This window comes from Molossus molossus, unplaced genomic scaffold, assembly GCF_014108415.1.
Source record: "Molossus molossus isolate mMolMol1 unplaced genomic scaffold, mMolMol1.p scaffold_m16_p_18, whole genome shotgun sequence".
Lineage (NCBI taxonomy): Eukaryota > Metazoa > Chordata > Mammalia > Chiroptera > Molossidae > Molossus > Molossus molossus.
Genome location: NW_023425353.1, coordinates 44,291,968 through 44,311,740, shown reverse-complemented (window position 1 = coordinate 44,311,740; position 19,773 = coordinate 44,291,968). Strand labels below are relative to the sequence as shown.

At 46.5% G+C, this 19,773-nt stretch overlaps 1 protein-coding gene across 3 annotated transcripts in view; it reads left to right on the top strand.

Annotated features, from left to right (window-relative positions):
* Positions 1 to 19,773, top strand: part of ZNF385D (zinc finger protein 385D) — a 739,643-nt gene that overhangs the window by 513,963 nt on the left and 205,907 nt on the right. For all 3 annotated transcript variants that reach the window (XM_036267089.1, XM_036267087.1, XM_036267088.1), the window contains one exon: positions 6,155 to 6,297. In XM_036267089.1, the coding sequence (XP_036122982.1) occupies positions 6,155 to 6,297 (143 nt within the window). The remainder of the gene's footprint in view (positions 1 to 6,154; positions 6,298 to 19,773) is intronic.

The following is a 19,773-nucleotide window of genomic DNA, read 5'->3' as shown; positions in this document are numbered from 1 at the left end:
TGCCTAATATGGCAACACTGACTGTGTAGTGTGTTCTTTTTGTTTGTTTGTTCTTGTTGGTTTAATTTAAAAGCTATTAGCATCAGTGCATTGAAAATTGTTGTGTTTGCTCAGGTTCCCATTAAATGCCATTCATTACCTGTGTGATTTTAGGCGACATACTTTGCTTCCTTGAGCCTTGACTTTGACTTTGTACATTGTGTATTTAAATAGATACCAGGCAGAGTTATTGTACATTTATAGGAATTAAAGGGACGGCAGTCCTAATTCATGTCAATTAATGAATAGATTCACAACATTTGGTTATATTCTTTATATATATATGTGTGTGTGTGTGTGTCTGTGTTTGCGTGTGTGTGTGTATATATATACACACACATATATATAAATATTATTATTTTTAATCCTCACTCAAGGATATTTTTCTGTTTGTCATCAGATAGAGTGGGAGAGAGGGAAAGAGAGAGAAGAGAGAAGCATCGATGTGAAAGAGACACATCAACTGGTTGTCTCCCGCATGACCCTATCAGGGCCAGGGACAAACCGCAACTGTGGTCCATGCCCTTGACTGGAATCAAACCCACAACTCATTGGTCCATGGGCCAATGCTCTAACTGCTGAGCCAAACTGGCCAGGGCTAGCTATATTCTTTTTAATCACTTCTACCCACCCTGGCTGGCCACTTTTACGAACTACAGCACTCTATGGCCAGTGTTCTGTCAAATCAAGTTTTGCCTTCATGCCCTAAATCCACAATTTATTTTCTACTTCCTATTTCCACTATCACATAGACCCCAGAACTCCCAGTGTGCCCCTCCTCCCCTCCCACAGTGCACATGGCAAATTCTAACTGAAATAATTGGGAGTGGATGTGAGCAGTCTTACTATGTATGAAAGTAGTCATTTTGCAAGTGACTTCTTAGGGTTTGATGTTATATAAATGCTCCAAATGTTTTTTGTTAGGTATGAACATTCTGAGTTTTATAATTTAGTAAAACTCATTACTGATGATGAAAGAAGAAGATACTGTAGAAATTATTTCTCCTATTAGGAAGTCAGGGAATTCTGTTGCTTTCTATCAATGTAGGTTACACACACACACACACACACACACGAGAGTCACAGCTCTAAAGCACATACTGGCATGAATACTTAACATTATTTTGACCTTTGGTTTTGTCATCTTTGAAAATGAAAGATTAAGTAGTAGGTTAAGCTGTGAGACAGAAAGTCTGTGCCTGTGTGACTGTCTGATGAACTCTGAACGAATCACGTGCAGAAATTCAAGGTTAGAAGGGATGTCGTTTGGAAAGAACATTATTCCACTCTCAAGGAATATTTTAAAATATTGATTTACAAAGTAGCCTCTTTTTGTAAAGAGTCTCCTTCAGCAGGATTCAAAATAAAGAGAAGAATTTGAGTTTCTTTTCAACTTATCTTGATTGACTGTTTTCACAGAGAGCCTGGATTTGAGTCGGGACTGACTTAAACAGGTCTTTCAGAATTTATTACGTTCATTCAAAATATTTGCCTAACTTAGTGAACACCAATTGGCTAGACACTGTGCTAGGCACTTGTATACATTATCTCTTATACAATAAGCTTTAGCTGACAACCACTGATTGAGAATTCCTATTTATCTGCATGACTTGTTAAACGTTTTCAAGTTTATAGCTTAATTTACCAAAATCCAAACTTCTAAAGTCAATATGTCTTACTGTCTCAGTCTCTACTAACAAACACTCTTTTAACGAATAGGTTACTCCAGTATATTTTCAAACTCTCAAATTTGTATTTTAATGAATACACAGCTATCTTGTGAAGAGAGCAAAGTCATATTTAATGTTTACTCTGTGTTTCAATTATGAGTTCTTAATATAGACTAATAGAAATAAACATCAAAAAGGGAGAGAGGCCCTGGCCGGTTTTGCTCAGCGGTTAGAGCGTCGGCCTGCAGACTGGAGAGACCCGGGTTCGGTTCCCGCTAAGGGCATGTACCTTGGTTGCAGTTTGTCCCGGTTGGGGTTGTGTGGGTGGCAGCCACTTGATGTGTCTCTCTCACATGGATGTTTCTCTCTCTCTCTTCCTTCCTGTCTCCCTCCTGCTTTATCTGAAGATAAATGCAAAAAATATATATATATCTATATATATCTATATATATCTATATATCTATATATATATCTCTTTGGTGAGGATTTAAAAGAAAAAAGGGAGAAGTGGTTTGTGAGCTTTGATGATCACTTTATCTTATGTTATTTATCTTCATTATTTAATACCTTATTCAGTATCTAATAATGACTCTGTACTCAGGGAATGCTTTTAATTTGTTGAGTTTAGTGACATATACAAATTTGGTACAAAGAAATATTAATTGCTCTGGAATCAGAATAACTTGTTAGAACTTAACTTGTTAAAACTGCGTATGTTACAGTTGCAAAGGCTGTGACATGTGTGACCAGATGTAGGCAGAGTTTCATATGAAGGGCATGATGAAGCTATATCTTTTTCAGTTCTACCTCATGGAGGCTTCAAATGCTTTGCTCAAATTAAGAATATCAATATTGCCTGGCCGGCATGGCTCAGTAGTTGAGTGTCGACCCATGCACCAAGAGGTCACTGGTTCGATTCCTGGTCAGGGCACATGCCCAGGTTGTGGGCCCAATCCCCAGTGGGGGGCATACAGGAGGCAGCCAATCGATGTTCCTTCTCATCGATGTTGCTATCTCTCTCCCTCTCCCTTCCTCTCCTCTCTAAAATCAATAAAGAAAAAAATTTTAAAGAAAAAGGATATCAGTATTTCCAGAAGTGTGACATTCCAATGCAGAAGCAAGATTATTTGTAAACAGTAGCAACAAAACAACTCTTTTAACCTGTAGAAATGTCTATAAATTTTCTACGTATTTTGATGTTTACTACTTTCAAGATAATTCTATAATAAGGAAAATAGTGATAAATATGTATTCACGTCTTAAATGCAATGCTTTCTACTAGGAAATGGAGGCATGAAACAGCTTTTCCCTCAAGGAGCGTATTTCAATCTGTTTTATAGACGAAACATGTTATATTTGCTGGTTTGATTCTACACTATTTGCAAATAATAGTCTTACTGCTGAGCGTGTACCGATTGGTACAAGTAAACTGTTTCAGGACTTATCTAAATCGTAAAGTCAGCAATGCTAGCCCCGTGATTTTTAAGAGGTAGCCTCGATTTGTGCTTCAGTAACAGCACTGTAGATTTTAAGTGATTCAGCATTTCATTCACGCTCATGAAGTGCTCTACCCTGGTGTCCCAGGCCATGTCCTTCTGGAAATGGACTTGGGCTTCATTGGGTGTGCTCCTGGGCACATCTCTCTGTGAGGAGGGAGGGATGCAGGACTGGGCGGAGGGAGAAGTTGAGCTGTGATGCAATCACAGTAGACACCTCTGTGTATTCAGGAACCTAGGAGGAGCTTTAAAGCTGAAATACAGTTTCCGAGAAGCCATTAAACCCTCGCATTAACAAGTCATTGGCATGGGGCTACCAGCCCCTCCACTTGGGGGAGGCAGTTTGACCTTGGGGGAGGCAGCTCCTTTTGGCCCAGGGCAGTTTGTGAGGAGCGTCTCAGGTGTGAGTCCTCAGCTACCAGCACTCCCAGAAGCACAGAGAAGGAGTCCTGAGGCTGGAGGGGCTGTGGGAAGCACTCAGCAGCATCCACTACACCTGTATTTGTATCACAGGGGCCAGAGAATATGTAGTCATATGTCCTCTGCTCTCTATTGATCTTTTAGGTTTCTCTCTTCAAACAGTTGGGAAGAGATGAACTCAAATACTTTACCAGCTTCCCAACTTTGATGACTTCCTTGATTTTTTTTTTTTTTTAATTCCCAGGAAGGAAACCCTACTTGTAATATTGAGAAAGGGCCTTTATATATGTATGTATACATATCCTGGAGGAAGAGAGACAGTGAGAATCGAGTTTACCTAGTAATCAAATCAACATATATTTATCCTTTATTCTAAGTGCTGTGCTGGATGAACTGTCTCTTAGTGTCTTGGGATATCCTGAGCCAGAGTGGGCTTTGCAAGTTAAATAATTACAGCGTTGTGTTCCTGTTAAATTGCATTCTTGTTTCTGTGGAAGCAACATAAATAGCTAAAGATTTTGTCAACTATTTTTCTCTTCATGATGTTATACTGGCCCTTAGCTAATTTCTGAGATTTTAAGATCAAATAAGATAATGAATACATTTTGCACAGCCCGATGAGACACAAATAAAAATAATTTAGAATGATTTCTTAAGACTCACTGTGATCTGTGGATACGTTAAACCAAACCACTGATTTCAACCAAAACTTATTTTACTTCTGAGCTCTCTACAGAGGCACCAAGCAAAATTCTATCTTGGTTCTTGAACTTTTCATTAAAAGAAATTGTGAGCAATACCAGACTCAGGACAGGTCTGTCACCAAAGTTTTATGGATGTCCTTTCTAAGAAAGTCTACACACCCACACTTAATGCCCTACCCGGTGATTAATAAAAGAAATTTATGGTGTGACCAGGTGAATGTAGACTTGTTATATTTTGCTTTTATCTCTGTTTGTTTTCATGTCTGCCCTCTGTTTCCTGACTGGTACTACTTTTCATTTTAATTGGTTTGCTGATTCAGACTTGCTATTGTTGTCTTTGTTGTTGTTGAGAAACGTTTCGAGAGGGAAGTTAAAGAAGTGGGGAAACTCCTGTGTTTGTTCATTTGGCTCCAGCTGGTTTTATACTTGGAAGCAGGGGAGCGGATGACTTTTCGGTGTGGTTAATTAAATCTTGTGCTGATGGCTCCTGTCATAGCTGTTAATTCACCCACCTTGTTAGCAGAGCCTCTGTCCAGGAGGGTTGGACTCACCATAGGGGAAGCATTTTAAAAATGTTCACCGGGTGTTCAGGTGACTGATGGGGGCTGGGTGGTGGTCTGTGTGCTGACTGTGACATTTGTCAAGGGAATTCCTACGGGGTCTCACTCTACTTTGTTTTACAAACAAGAAGACAGGCCAGTAAGTGGCACAGGCATGCACCTCTCTTCTCTTTTCTGTCTCTGAGAATTCCTTTCTGTGAGAAGGAAAAAAATAAATCCCACTGCATTTTGTTTTCCTAATGCTTCTTGGATGCTCACCAGCAGGTTTTTCCAGTCTGTTGCTTGCCTTCCCAGATTAGAAGAATGCTCGCATATTTTAAGGTTCCTAGGATTCCGTGGCCTTTGATTAACAGAGACTTGATGTTTTGGAATGTTACCAAAATACGGGACATGGGGCGCTGAGGTGGGCTCCATCCTTCCAGCGCCTGCGTGCCGTGGAGTTCTATAACGGGGAGGTGGGACGGGGCAAAAGTGGGTGCTCTGTTGCAGCCAGCTGGCTGGCATGATATTCCGCTGCCTGCTCATTGGTGACCTTCTGAAGTCCACGTGCTCTCAGCCGGGAAGAAGGCAGGTAGTCACTGGCTGCTCAGGGCTATGGGGCTGCTGAATAGTTCTGGGACGGCTCTACCTGGAGCTGGGTCCGCTGGTTTTAATCCTCCACTGGCCTCCCGGGCCGGAAGGCATGGCTGCCTGTGTTTGGGGTGGTTTCTTTTCCATGCCAGGTTCGTGTCATCTTGCTGCCAGAGTTTTGGATGTGATGGAAAAGAGCAGTTTTGTAAAGCAATCACTCAGACTGGATACATAATCCGAGCAGAAGTTAGCTTGCAAAGAGGGATGGGGCACAATGGAGGGGTTTTCCCTTTGAATCGAGGGGTTAGGGTCAGGGTCAGGGTTAGGGTGGCAGGTTGGTTGCCGACCCAATCCAGAGCTCTAGGCAGGACAAGAAGGGTAGATGGGGAGTGTGAAATGTTTAAAATGTCAACTGTTACTTACATCACCAGATAGTTATAATCCAAGAGGAGAGAGAAGCGGCTCAACCAGCTTCCTCTGCCTAATGGCAAATCTGCTCAGTCTGGTTCCCAGTTGAGGTCAGTACACTTTGTGTCCTGGTTTTTCCAGTGACCCACAGAGCTGGCCTTTGGGTCTCAAGTAAGACCTTGGGATATGTGTGTGTGTGTGTGTGTGTGTGCGTGCTGGTTTTGTTTTGTTTTATGTTTTAATGTGCTGGCTGTCCCTGATTGCTGCCTTTGCTCTCCGCTCTGCAGGTGGTACATGCCAGAGCCCTGCCCTCCCAGCCCTGGTCCGTCCACCAGCCCCTCCTTTGCAGCCATCGCTGGATATTAAACCATTTCTTCCTTTTCCTCTTGACACTGCGGCCGCAGTCAACCTCTTCCCCAATTTTAATGCGGTAAGTCCGACCGTCAAATGTGCATGCACCAGAGTGGTAGGTGCTGGGAAGCCTTCAAGGCCAGGGTGACTACCTCTGTCTTGCTACCATTTTTACTCCGCGGCTGTCTGAAAGTCACGACGCAGCTGCCTGCCTGGTTATGTAAGGTCCCCGGAGCCAGGCTTCTTCAAGGAAAATGAAGAGATTCAGTGGATTGGATTGATCATGAGTTCATGTCTCCCCTTTAGTGTCTTTTTGGGTACCACTAGCAGTGTTATTGTTTTGTTGGAATAGATCTAAATCAAAATGGAATGAATTTGTTAGAACATTAGAATTCAAAACACTTAAATGTGTTTCTTCTGTATGGATCCTCTGTTTTAATTTTAAGATCTGTCACTTCTTACCTAATTTAATAAAGAGGACCCGGATGCATTCCATGTCTAGAACAATTTTTGCCTCCTTCACTTAAAAAAACTCAGGATTCTGGTATCTAGAGTTTTCTTTTTCTTTTCTTTTTTTTTTTTTTTTGGCTCAGCTACAGTTGCTCAAGTGTCATTCTGAAATTACTGTGTTTGGGGAGAGCGTTGTCAACAGCCTTCTCAGCGCAACTTTAGTCACTTTCTTGCCTTTATTTTCGCTCTGAAGCTTGTCTTTTTAAGTTGGCAGATTCCTCATGTTCATCACCATCTTTTTTTGTGAGCAGTGAGCATATTCTTAGGATGGAAATAGAAATAAGAGTTGAAAAGGTTAGAAACCAGTGAGTGACTTTTTTATTTTATTTTTTTCTAGTATCATCTGATTCAGCTTTCAGTGGTTGTTATAAAGCAGATCTGAACTTATCAATGACAGGACACGTCAACACGAGGAAGGCAGAGGATTAAGATGGGAGGTCACTGAATGCCCAGTGATCTAAATAACACAGATTTCTTTCTTCTTTTTAAACTTCTAATTTAATTTTATTTTTTTTCCAACACTATATATTTTGTACCCATAATGGATTTTTTTTTTTTAAATCTGCCCCAAATTAGATCATTCTCCTGAAGAAAGATAGTAGTGGGATGGAAGTTTGTCATGGGTACTTTGGTCGTGCCAGTGATGTAGCATGACCTAGTCCTTACTGAAGGACAAGGGAGAATCACAATGGTTACTTTGCGTTTTGGGGGGGTGAAGGATTTTCCCAAGGGAACCTTATTTTGAAGTTGGTGGGGCATAAATAGAGCAGCGTGGAGAGATCACATTTCCAAAGGAGGGGGTTCTAATCCTTGGCATTTTAGTGAAAGGAGAGAACCAGCTGCCCAGCATCCAATTCCCTGGTTCCTAAATGGTCCCACTGAAGTCCCCTGGGCTCCCTGGCTCTGAGCAGCTCGTCTGCTCTTTGGTTAAGTGGCTTCCTGGCGCGTCTCGCTCCCCAGGCCCCCAGGGATGGCCCATCAAGGTGCTTTACCTGGCTGCTGAGAGCGCTTGATACCTTGTCACTCAGGTCTCATGTGAGCATTGGAGCAGTTGAAGTACAATTTCTGGAAGGCTGGGTTTCAACCTTCTGATTTGCCCTTTGGGAAACATTAAAAGCAGAATTATTAATTTGACTGAATATTGTTTGTCGTAAAAACAAAGATGAGTGATAAGCTGAGTTATAAGACATTGAGCAAGTCCCCTTACCTCCTTTGCTACTGTGGCCATCCCCCCTCTTTAAAATAAAGGGAGTAGACCTGACAATCTCTTCCTTTGGTGGTTACACCATTCTGATATTTGAGCTTTTGTGGGCAAAGGCAGCATTCTCTGATGATGACGCTGGATTCCGTAGCTAGACTGACTCGGTTCAAATCTCAGAGCTGCTGCTTACCGTCGGTGTGACCTAGGGTAAGTCCCCTAACCCCCATGAATCTCAATATTTTCATCTGCAAAATGGAGCTGATAATCTACTTTATAGGTAGGTGATAATGCTTGTGATTAGACCATTTAGAACAGGGCTCAGCCTATAACAAGTACTATTTGAATGGTAGGTATCGTAGCCCGTAAATCCTTCTTATTTTAAATGTGGAAGTTCATTGACTAACTGATTGAAAAAGTGATGTGATTCCTTTTCCCCCTTTCTATGATGGATTTTGACTTGTGCTGGCATTTGTTCCATTTACATCAAGAGACTTTGTTGTTGTACATATTGGTTCTTTCCTTCCATTGCTAGTCTGGATGCAGCCAGCCATGGGTTAAGCCACTTCTAGCTTCCAACTGAGGGGAAAGGTCACAAAGTCTTAATTAGGTGGCCTCAGACTCAGAATCAAGGCATAAAGCATCTCCTTTAAGTAACAGCTTGAGTTCTCAATCCACAAATTCAGGGTGTAAGCAAAGTAATTTTTTTTTTTTAATGTCTGCAAAAGCTCATTTCATCAGACTGGAGGGGAATGCACTTGAATTCTGTTTCAGGGTGTGCAAAGGTTCAAGTATCTGTAGGTTATTCATCCAGCTTTTGGTAGGAGACTTCCTTGGGTCATCAGATTACTTATCCACATAGGCATGGGCTGGTCAGCACCTGGTTAGCATGGCCCATCTGGTCCCTCGCTCTCAGCTTTGGGTACAGAAGCTTTGTGAGACCATCAGTGGTCTCCCCTGCCTAGATATGCCATGCTGCTTAACTTCTTTGCCAAGGAAATAATGAACCACTATGCCCCCCAAACCCTTACCCCTTCTTACCTTTTTGAAACAATGTCCATGACAATCAGAGTCTGTCTGCCTATTATATTCCTCCCCTGAGGATATGAGTATGGCATCCTCTGTCCATTTGGGCTAAGGTAAAGCAGAATAGTGAAGGAAAGTATAAAATATATGTATATTTAAAAAAAATGCACACACGCACACACACACGTAAAATAAAATATGTGAAAACATAAGTGGTATCTCTAATTGTTATCCTTCCACAAGAGTATAAGCCATTGGGTTTGGATGTGAGTCAAGGAAGAACAACGAAACATCTGTAAAAATAAGCACAGTTCGGGGGTAGGGGGAGGAAAACAGATGTAGGATCTGAGCTCGGATGTGGATATAAAAAGAGGACATTTGAAAAAACCATTAGGATCCTGTAGTCTTCCTAAAGCCAATTTTTAAGGAGTAGCAACAGAAGCTGTTCTCTTGATGTAGGGATATGATGTCGCTGGATGTTTCAGTAGCTTTCAGACAGGAGACGGCTTTTCTCGAATTCCCCAGGTACCCCCGCCCTGCTCCTCAGTCTCTGAAGACATGGGAGTTCCAGTTAGGACCATTCTGATCCCTGCGTCCCCCTCTGAGCCTGCATTTCTTGACAGGACTCAATCCTGTAAGTAAGTAGATGGTGTTTAGGAAACAACTGTTAGTAAATAAATGGATGAAGTTTAGGAAAAAAGTGTTAAGAAATGGTGTGACCTTGCTGTGTTCAGGTAACTGCTATTTCTTAGGCACCTACTCTGGGAGGAGTGGTGATAACTGAAATCGCGTTATGACCCCTGCCACGAAATGATTCCGTTTATGAAGCATACGTTGGACAAACAAAGACACATTTGTGAATATGGGGGCTTTTACAGAGGAAGGTGTGTGGATAGGATGGCAGCTTGGAGACAGTAGTGGAAGGCTGTGTGTATCTTAGCGAGGGCTCGGTGAGGAAATAGAAATTGTTTTAGGCGTGCAGACAGGAAAGGACTTCACGTAAGGATTTAGGTACTTACACAACCTTTGGACGTGCTGGGGGAACAACCGTGAGAAGGCTGCTGCTGGCTCGGTTTTTCTGTTTGTTTTCCCGGAGTCAGGAAGGTGCAGAAATCAGGACACCCAGTACTCCCAGTTACTTCCTCCCAAAGTCCTTTAAAAAGGCCGCTTTTTAGTGGAATCTAACCCAGCCCCGCTAGCAGAGATGCGTGGGCATGTCAGAGTCAGGCTCCAGACCTTCGATGGAAGGGAGAACCCAGCAAAGGGGGATGGCACTGGGTTCCCAGGGGGAGGGGGATGGCACTGGGTTCCCAGGAGGAGGGGGATGGCACTGGGATCCCAGGAGAAGGGGGAGGGCACTGAGTTCCCAGGAGAAGGGGGATGGCACTGGGATCCCAGGAGAAGGGGGAGGGCACTGAGGTCCGGGGAGAGGGGGATGGCACTGAGTTCCCAGGGGGAGGGGGATGGCACTGGGTTCCAGGGGGAGGGGGAGGGCACTGAGTTCCGGGGAGAGGGGGATGGCACTGAGTTCCCAGGGGGAGGGGGATGGCACTGAGTTCCCAGGGGGAGGGGGATGGCACTGGGTTCCAGGGGGAGGGGGATGGCACTGAGTTCCGGGGAGAGGGGGATGGCACTGGGTTCCCAGGGGGAGGGGGATGGCACTGGGTTCCCAGGGGGAGGGGGATGGCACTGGGATCCCAGGAGGAGGGGGATGGCACTGAGTTCCCAGGGGGAGGGGGATGGCACTGGGATCCCAGGAGGAGGGGGGTGGCACTGAGTTCCGGGGAGAGGGGGATGGCACTGAGTTCCAGGAGGAGGGGGAGGGCACTGAGTTCCCAGGGGGAGGGGGATGGCACTGAGTTCCCAGGAGGAGGGGGATGGCACTGAGTTCCGGGGAGAGGGGGATGGCACTGAGTTCCCAGGAGGAGGGGAATGGCACTGAGTTCCGGGGAGAGGGGGATGGCACTGAGTTCCCAGGAGGAGGGGGATGGCACTGGGATCCCAGGAGGAGGGGGATGGCACTGAGTTCCCAGGAGGAGGGGGATGGCACTGAGTTCCAGGAGGAGGGGGATGGCACTGAGTTCCCAGGGGGAGGGGGATGGCACTGAGTTCCCAGGGGGAGGGGGATGGCACTGAGTTCCCAGGAGGAGGGGGATGGCACTGGGTTCCCAGGAGGAGGGGGATGGCACTGAGTTCCCAGGAGGAGGGGGATGGCACTGGGTTCCCAGGAGGAGGGGGATGGCACTGGGTTCCCAGGAGGAGGGGGATGGCACTGAGTTCCCAGGAGGAGGGGGAGGGCACTGAGTTCCGGGGAGAGGGGGATGGCACTGGGATCCCAGGAGGAGGGGGATGGCACTGAGTTCCCAGGAGGAGGGGGAGGGCACTGAGTTCCGGGGAGAGGGGGATGGCACTGAGATCCCAGGAGGAGGGGGATGGCACTGAGTTCCCAGGAGGAGGGGGATGGCACTGAGTTCCAGGAGGAGGGGGATGGCACTGAGTTCCCAGGGGGAGGGGGATGGCACTGAGTTCCCAGGGGAGGGGGATGGCACTGAGTTCCAGGAGGAGGGGGATGGCACTGGGTTCCCAGGAGGAGGGGGATGGCACTGAGTTCCCAGGAGGAGGGGGATGGCACTGGGTTCCCAGGAGGAGGGGGATGGCACTGAGTTCCCAGGAGGAGGGGGATGGCACTGAGTTCCAGGAGGAGGGGGATGGCACTGAGTTCCAGGAGGAGGGGGATGGCACTGAGTTCCAGGAGGAGGGGGATGGCACTGAGTTCCCAGGAGGAGGGGGATGGCACTGGGTTCCCAGGAGGAGGGGGATGGCACTGAGTTCCCAGGAGGAGGGGGATGGCACTGGGTTCCCAGGAGGAGGGGGATGGTACTGAGTTCCCAGGAGGAGGGGGATGGCACTGAGTTCCAGGAGGAGGGGGATGGCACTGAGTTCCAGGAGGAGGGGGGTGGCACTGAGTTCCCAGGGGGAGGGGGGTGGCACTGAGTTCCAGGAGGAGGGGGATGGCACTGAGTTCCCAGGAGGAGGGGGATGGCACTGAGTTCCAGGAGGAGGGGGATGGCACTGAGTTCCCAGGAGAAGGGGGATGGCACTGAGTTCCCAGGGGGAGGGGGATGGCACTGGGTTCCCAGGGGGAGGGGGATGGCACTGGGTTTCCAGGGGGAAGGGGATGGCACTGAGTTCCAGGAGGAGGGGGATGGCACTGGGTTCCCAGGGGGAGGGGGATGGCACTGAGTTCCAGGAGGAGGGGGATGGCACTGAGTTCCCAGGAGAAGGGGGATGGCACTGGGTTCCAGGAGGAGGGGGATGGCACTGAGTTCCCAGGAGGAGGGGGATGGCACTGAGTTCCCAGGAGGAGGGGGATGGCACTGAGTTCCAGGAGGAGGGGGATGGCACTGGGTTCCCAGGAGGAGGGGGATGGCACTGAGTTCCCAGGAGGAGGGGGATGGCACTGAGTTCCCAGGAGGAGGGGGATGGCACTGAGTTCCAGGAGGAGGGGGATGGCACTGGGTTCCAGGAGGAGGGGGATGGCACTGGGTTCCAGGAGGAGGGGGATGGCACTGGGTTCCCAGGAGGAGGGGGATGGCACTGAGTTCCCAGGAGGAGGGGGATGGCACTGAGTTCCAGGAGGAGGGGGATGGCACTGAGTTCCCAGGAGGAGGGGGATGGCACTGAGTTCCAGGAGGAGGGGGATGGCACTGAGTTCCAGGAGGAGGGGGATGGCACTGAGTTCCAGGAGGAGGGGGATGGCACTGGGTTCCAGGAGGAGGGGGATGGCACTGGGTTCCCAGGAGGAGGGGGATGGCACTGAGTTCCAGGGGGAGGGGGATGGCACTGAGTTCCAGGAGGAGGGGGATGGCACTGTGTTCCCAGGAGGAGGGGGATGGCACTGGGTTCCAGGGGGAGGGGGATGGCACTGGGTTCCCAGGGGGAAGGGGATGGCACTGAGTTCCAGGAGGAGGGGGATGGCACTGAGTTCCCAGGAGAAGGGGGATGGCACTGAGTTCCCAGGGGGAGGGGGATGGCACTGGGTTCCCAGGGGGAGGGGGATGGCACTGGGTTCCCAGGGGGAAGGGGATGGCACTGAGTTCCAGGAGGAGGGGGATGGCACTGGGTTCCAGGAGGAGGGGGATGGCACTGAGTTCCCAGGAGGAGGGGGATGGCACTGAGTTCCCAGGAGAAGGGGGATGGCACTGGGTTCCCAGGAGGAGGGGGATGGCACTGGGTTCCAGGAGGAGGGGGATGGCACTGAGTTCCCAGGAGGAGGGGGATGGCACTGGGTTCCAGGAGGAGGGGGATGGCACTGAGTTCCCAGGAGAAGGGGGATGGCACTGGGTTCCCAGGAGGAGGGGGATGGCACTGGGTTCCAGGAGGAGGGGGATGGCACTGAGTTCCCAGGAGGAGGGGGATGGCACTGGGTTCCCAGGAGGAGGGGGATGGCACTGGGTTCCAGGAGGAGGGGGATGGCACTGAGTTCCAGGAGGAGGGGGATGGCACTGGGTTCCCAGGGGGAAGGGGATGGCACTGAGTTCCAGGAGGAGGGGGATGGCACTGGGTTCCAGGAGGAGGGGGATGGCACTGAGTTCCCAGGAGGAGGGGGATGGCACTGAGTTCCCAGGAGAAGGGGGATGGCACTGGGTTCCAGGAGGAGGGGGATGGCACTGAGTTCCCAGGAGGAGGGGGATGGCACTGGGTTCCAGGAGGAGGGGGATGGCACTGAGTTCCAGGAGGAGGGGGATGGCACTGGGTTCCAGGAGGAGGGGGATGGCACTGAGTTCCCAGGAGGAGGGGGATGGCACTGGGTTCCAGGAGAAGGGGGATGGCACTGAGTTCCAGGAGGAAGGGATGGCACTGAGTTCCCAGGAGGAGGGGGATGGCACTGGGTTCCAGGAGAAGGGGGATGGCACTGAGTTCCAGGAGGAGGGGGATGGCACTGAGTTCCAGGAGAAGGGGGATGGCACTGAGTTCCCAGGAGGAGGGGGAGGGCACTGAGTTCCCAGGAGGAGGGGGATGGCACTGAGTTCCCAGGAGGAGGGGGAGGGCACTGAGTTCCGGGGAGAGGGGGATGGCACTGGGTTCCCAGGAGAAGACATAACAATGTGACAGATTGCAAAAAGCTCATGGAATAAGGCAAACCTGAACATGTCTACAGTCATGGGCAAGAGACTAAATCCACTGGCCCTCCAGTGTCCTGTCCTGTAACATAGGAATGACTAAATGTTTCTTAGGTTTGTTATCTGAGGAGTGGCTGAGTTTTATTAAATTTTCTTTTTCTTTATTGGCTTTAGAGAGAGAGGAAGGGGGGGGAGAAAGAGAGGGAGGGATGGCGGGAGGGAGGGAGGGAGTGGGGAAGAGAGAGAGACAGACAGACAGACAGACAGACATTGATGAGAGAGAACACCGATTGGCTGCTTCCTACACATACCACACTGGGGACCTGGCCCACAACCTGGGCATGTGCCCTGACCAGGATTTGAACCGGTAACCGCATGGTGCATGAATCAGTGCTCAGCCAGTGAGCCACACTGGCTGGGTGTGGCTGAGTTTTGAAATGCTGGAGACTGGGCTTAAATAAGAAAGACCTTGGGAGGTTGTTTAGAATGGCAGCTAAGCATTAAAGCTATATTAAGTATAAGGCTATTCTCCTTGACATCCCCCACCCCCACCCAGGTCTCACAGTACCCCTTTTGTTTTTCATTTTTCTAACATCATTTCTTCATATTCTGGTCAGTAGGCATGACAATAATGACCTTTAGAATGTTGTTGGAAAGCACAACTTCTGGGGAATGTGTTCTTGGGGAACCTGAGTCCATGCTCCCCTTTTCCTGGCGGTGTTTCCTGGGGCATAAAGGTTCGATGGGTAGACTGCCCTAGTGCACCTGCATGATTCCAATGCTCAGCAAACAGCGAGCCCTCTTGCAGGAGAGGCACGGGCATGAGCGAGGAGCTCGCACACAGAGGAGAAAGGTGGGCAAGTGTAGCTGAGTGGCAGTTACACTGTCAGTTAGCTTGGGCTAATAGTATGTAACAGTAAAAATGTGAATTAGCATAGAATTTCGACTGTGCTGCTCCTTTGCATAGTCCGATCTTATTGGGGAGAGGGAGCAACGGGGAAGGAGGGCAGGGAAAAGACAAGACAGAGCGAAGATCCAGTCCTAGAATGCGACTCTACTTTGTCCTGTTTCTCAGAAACACCAGTTTCCCTAAAAATTTAAGAGGGGTGATAGTTTGGGGGCGAAAGTTGTGTCCGTTAGGGGGCAGGAAAGTGAAGTCTACGTGACCTGTGGCAGTGCTTGTGATTCTCTAGGTGCGTGTGAGTCACCGGGGAAGTTATGTGACCGCGCAGATCCTGGTTAGGTGCTGAGAGGTGGGGCCTGGGGTTTGAACATGTGTGGGTGGAGGGAGGGGAGCCAGGAGAATGATTCAATGCCTTGTTCTCCAGCAAAAGCGTCTCTTATAAGGGTAGCGCTTGTAACTGTAATGGAGAGTATGAGGAAGAGGAGGTAATGAATCTCTTACTCCGTGATGCATTCGTTGGGGCATTTACTAAGCACTGACTACGTGTCTGACACGGTAGTGGACACTGGAAATACAAAATACAAAGGGAAGGGGGAAGAGGAGGAGGGGAAGGAGCAGGAGAAGAGAGGATGGAGGGGAGGAATGTGTCTGTATCTGTAGAATCGATGTGGTTGATTACTCCTCGAAACACTCTTCTCTCTGCCACTAGTGAGACATTGGGATGTCAAAACACTGCATTAGATAATAAACTCAACTAATAGAGTTAGAGAGTTTACTTCATTTATATAGTTTGCTTTATTTATTAAAAAAGGGGTACAGTAGATAAATCAGTCCATAAAGAACTCTGTAATTAAATGCTTAAAGTCTTATAAGTAAGTGCTACCTGAGTTTAAGAGAAGGAAAGGTATCTTGGAAGTGGCCAAGGGTATTAGCTGTATGGTAAAGATTACGGTTCAGTTTGGGAGCTGACATCATATGCATTTTATGTGTGAAGGTAGCCGTAGTATAGAGCCTGAAACGTCTCCAAGACTCAATGTACATTTATTGAATGAATGAGTGGAAGATAGACGGATCCATGGATAGATAAATAGATGGATAGACAGACAGGAAAAATGCATGACAGATAATTTGTAGAAGAGAAATAGCTGTTACAGTTATACAATAAGAAATGTAATTGATGGAAATACCTTAATAAAAATGTCCAGTTACTTACTGGTTTGATACATTACATTATTTACATCTAACCAAAATTATTCATTTAAGCCATTATTAGAAAACTTGAGCAAGCAAAGCATTAAGTCATCCCCTTCATTTGCGGGTGCCTATGGAATGTACTCTGAAATCATTCTGCACACTACTTGTCAGCTCTTTCATGGGAATCCGGAAGGTCTGTCGCCATAAAATATCCGTGAGGAACTTCAGGACTCTAAGATGACAGGATTAAATATGCTTAACATATAGAGATTATTCTATAATTGTAGCTTAAATATGCATTTATAATATAGGTAAATGACAAAAATACAGAACCCCAAATAGGAAATTTCAAATATAGATTTTTGTTATCCTTTGATATAACATATATCCTTCAGGATTTTCCTTTTCTCACCAGTTTTAAAATGGAAATACCATCATATTTATTGTCGCACTTTGTCTCCTTCTCTTCAAAAATTATTCTTGACATTGGTCTCCTCTGCGGCTCTATATTTTGTTACCTGCTCCAGGGACGGAGATTTCTCTCAACCTCAGCCAGGGATGGAGTTATAGAAACGGTGGTTTAAGCACACTTCCATTTGTTTGGTTCAAAGAGATATTAATTAAATTCAGTTTATACATTACTAACTGCTCTAAGTTTTTTTTACAACGGCTGCTGTCAAATAGGTAGGCAGCCACGTTGCAAAATAAGTCTGTCTCTGTCAGTCAAAACTGGTAGAGGGTGTGGAAAATTTCAGGTGAAAAATGCCGGAGTAAATAGGGTATTGATTGCCAAGTTCTCTGTCCGTTGAAGACAGATGCCGCAGATTGCTAACTGGTTCTATGCATTGAGTGTATCATATTCCTAGAGCAGAAGCCTCTTCAGAAACATCTGCTCATGAAGTCTTCTTTCACTGCAAGTTTTTATACCAAACAATATATAAGCCCTTGGAGGAGCCCTGCAGTTTCCTGGGTCACCCCAAGTCTGTAAAAGTCACAGCTACTTATAAAGACCCCCCAAACACAAAATGACTTAAATACAAAATATCTAGGCTTGAAAATAAAAGGCTAAACAAATGCACAATACATGAATATCTTTCTGTTTTGATACTTGTTTACTCTAAAGAGGTAACACATTTCCTATGATTCAAATGGAAAGAGAACAAAGAAATTTCCCTCACTTGCTCATTCCCTGCCACTCAGTTCTCCTTTCTTAAGTGACAGTCAAAGAGGTAAATTGCTTTTGTGTCTGTCCTTCCAGACATATTTTGACATATGAATGTCTTCTCATTAAAGAGGGAGGCGTAATACACATTATAGATTTATTTTCCTTTGTCAGTCAATCTAATCATAATGGGCGGAAGCTTTGCTCTTGAAAAGAATATGTTTGACCTGTTTCCTAGTCTGACTTCTGACTAACTGTGATTCTGGGCAGATAAGCGGATGACTAAGAGAATAGCGAAACTTATATAGTTCATTTTATGGTCTAGCAGTTGTTTTTTTTTTTTGGAGATCGACATTTTAGAAATGAAAGGAACTTTTTAGGGTTAATTTATGTCTACTCCAACACACTTATTTCACTGATAAACCTAGAATGAGAGATTTCCAGGTTCAGAACTGAGAGAAAAAGCTGATTCCTGAGTTCTGTTTCTCATGAGAATGCTAATCACTGAACCATAGTGTTATGAGTTTAATTATATGTCTCCAAAATTAATCACCCACAGTGCCTTAGAATGTGACCTTATTAAGAAATAGGGTCATTGAAGATGTAAGTAGTTAAGATGAGGTCATTAGAGTTCATCCTCACCATTATGAATGGTATACACATGAAAAGGAGAAATTGACACACGAGACACACATAGAAGGGAGATGGTGTGAAGGGACGCAGGAAGAACATGACCTAGAGCCGAGGAGAGAGGTCTGGAACAGATGCTCTGCACGGCCCTCAGAAGGAACCAGCCCCCTGACACAGTATCTTGGACTTCTAGCCTCTCAAACTCCGAGAAAAGACATTTTTCTTCTTTACGCTACCCAGTGTTTAGTACTGTGTTATGGTTGCCCTAACAGAACAGGATTCTCAGAACCATCTGATCTACCTACCTACTCTTGCCAGACTACAGTATTCTTTTTATTATTATTATTTTGGTATGTGCCCCTAGCAGGAACCGAACTAGGGACTCTGGTCCACAGGCCAGTGCTCCATCTGCTGAGCCAACCCGGCCAGGGCTGAGACTACAGTATTTTTGACAACTTGCCGTCCAGCATTTACTTTTCTGCAGTGATGGTAAATAAGCCGAGTCTGGGGCAAGAAAGAGTCGACACCCTGCATTGCCTGCACTATGAGGAAGTTCTTTCGTTGGAGCCACCGGAGGCTCCCTGTAACCACTGTGGACCAAGGACAAAGACAATATACAATGTATTGCTTTTTTATATATAAAAAATTTGTATTGCCCTGGCTCAGCAGTTAGAGTGTTGGCCCACCAACCGAAGGGCTATGGGTTCAATTTCTGGTCAAGGGCATGTACCTGGATTACAGGTTTGATCCCCAGCCCTGGTCAGGGTCATGCAGGAGGCAACCAATTGATTGATGTGTCTCTCTCACCTCTCTCTCTCTCTCTCTCTCTCTCTCTCTCTCTCTCTCCCCCCCCCCCTTCCTCTCTCCCTCCTCCTTTCCCTCACACTTTATCTAAAAATCAATGGAAAAATATCCTCGGGTGAGGATTAACAACAACCAACAATGAACAACATTTTTATTGATCACAAACTAAGTGACAAGGGCTATTAAGGTAGGCAATTGTACAGTCACTATTTTTAAATCTAATTCTGTAAGAGCCTGCATGTTCTCAGTATTATCTGAATTGCATGGGTAAAGAAAACTTACTTAAGGTGAGACAAAATAATCTGTCCCATATCACACAAGTAGTGAATCCTGAATCATGGCCATGTAGGTCAGTGATCCAAGTCTAGTGCAATTTCACTCAAACATAGGTAGCTGATCCCCTACCTGCAAACAGTTCTAATTTCTAGTCAGCTGTTATAGCGTTGGCACATTGTAATAGCTAATTAATTAAATAACCTGTAATTCCTTAGAAGACTTAACTACATGAAAGTGAGCTCCTTCATGAATAATATTCTGGCTGCGATTGGACAGTTATGAAGAAGAACATTTAGAGCATCAGTAGATTGTGTCTCCTTTGGAAGCATTTATGTTCTACACGGACAATCATCATGAAGGGGAATAAATAAGGTTAAACGGTAGTAAATGAAAACATTTACTTCTATCCCAATAATAGTTTAGGCTTTTTAAGACTCAAGACACATTTTGCACACATAAGATAAAACATACTAAACTTAGAATCTGAAAGGTACGAGTTCTATGTTTCATACTTGATCTACGGCAAAACTGTGAGTACTTATTTCTTAATTTGTGAAACTAGGAATAACCCAGGTGGCCACACAGGAGGGTCTCAAGGTATTTAACATTGAAAGCACTGCAGCAACAGTAGGTATTAAGGAGGCCTATGGAGTGTGTGTCTGGCATCGGGGCCCGAATGAGCGTGTTTCTATAACCTCCCCAAGGTCGTCTCTTTGCCCTGTGAATGT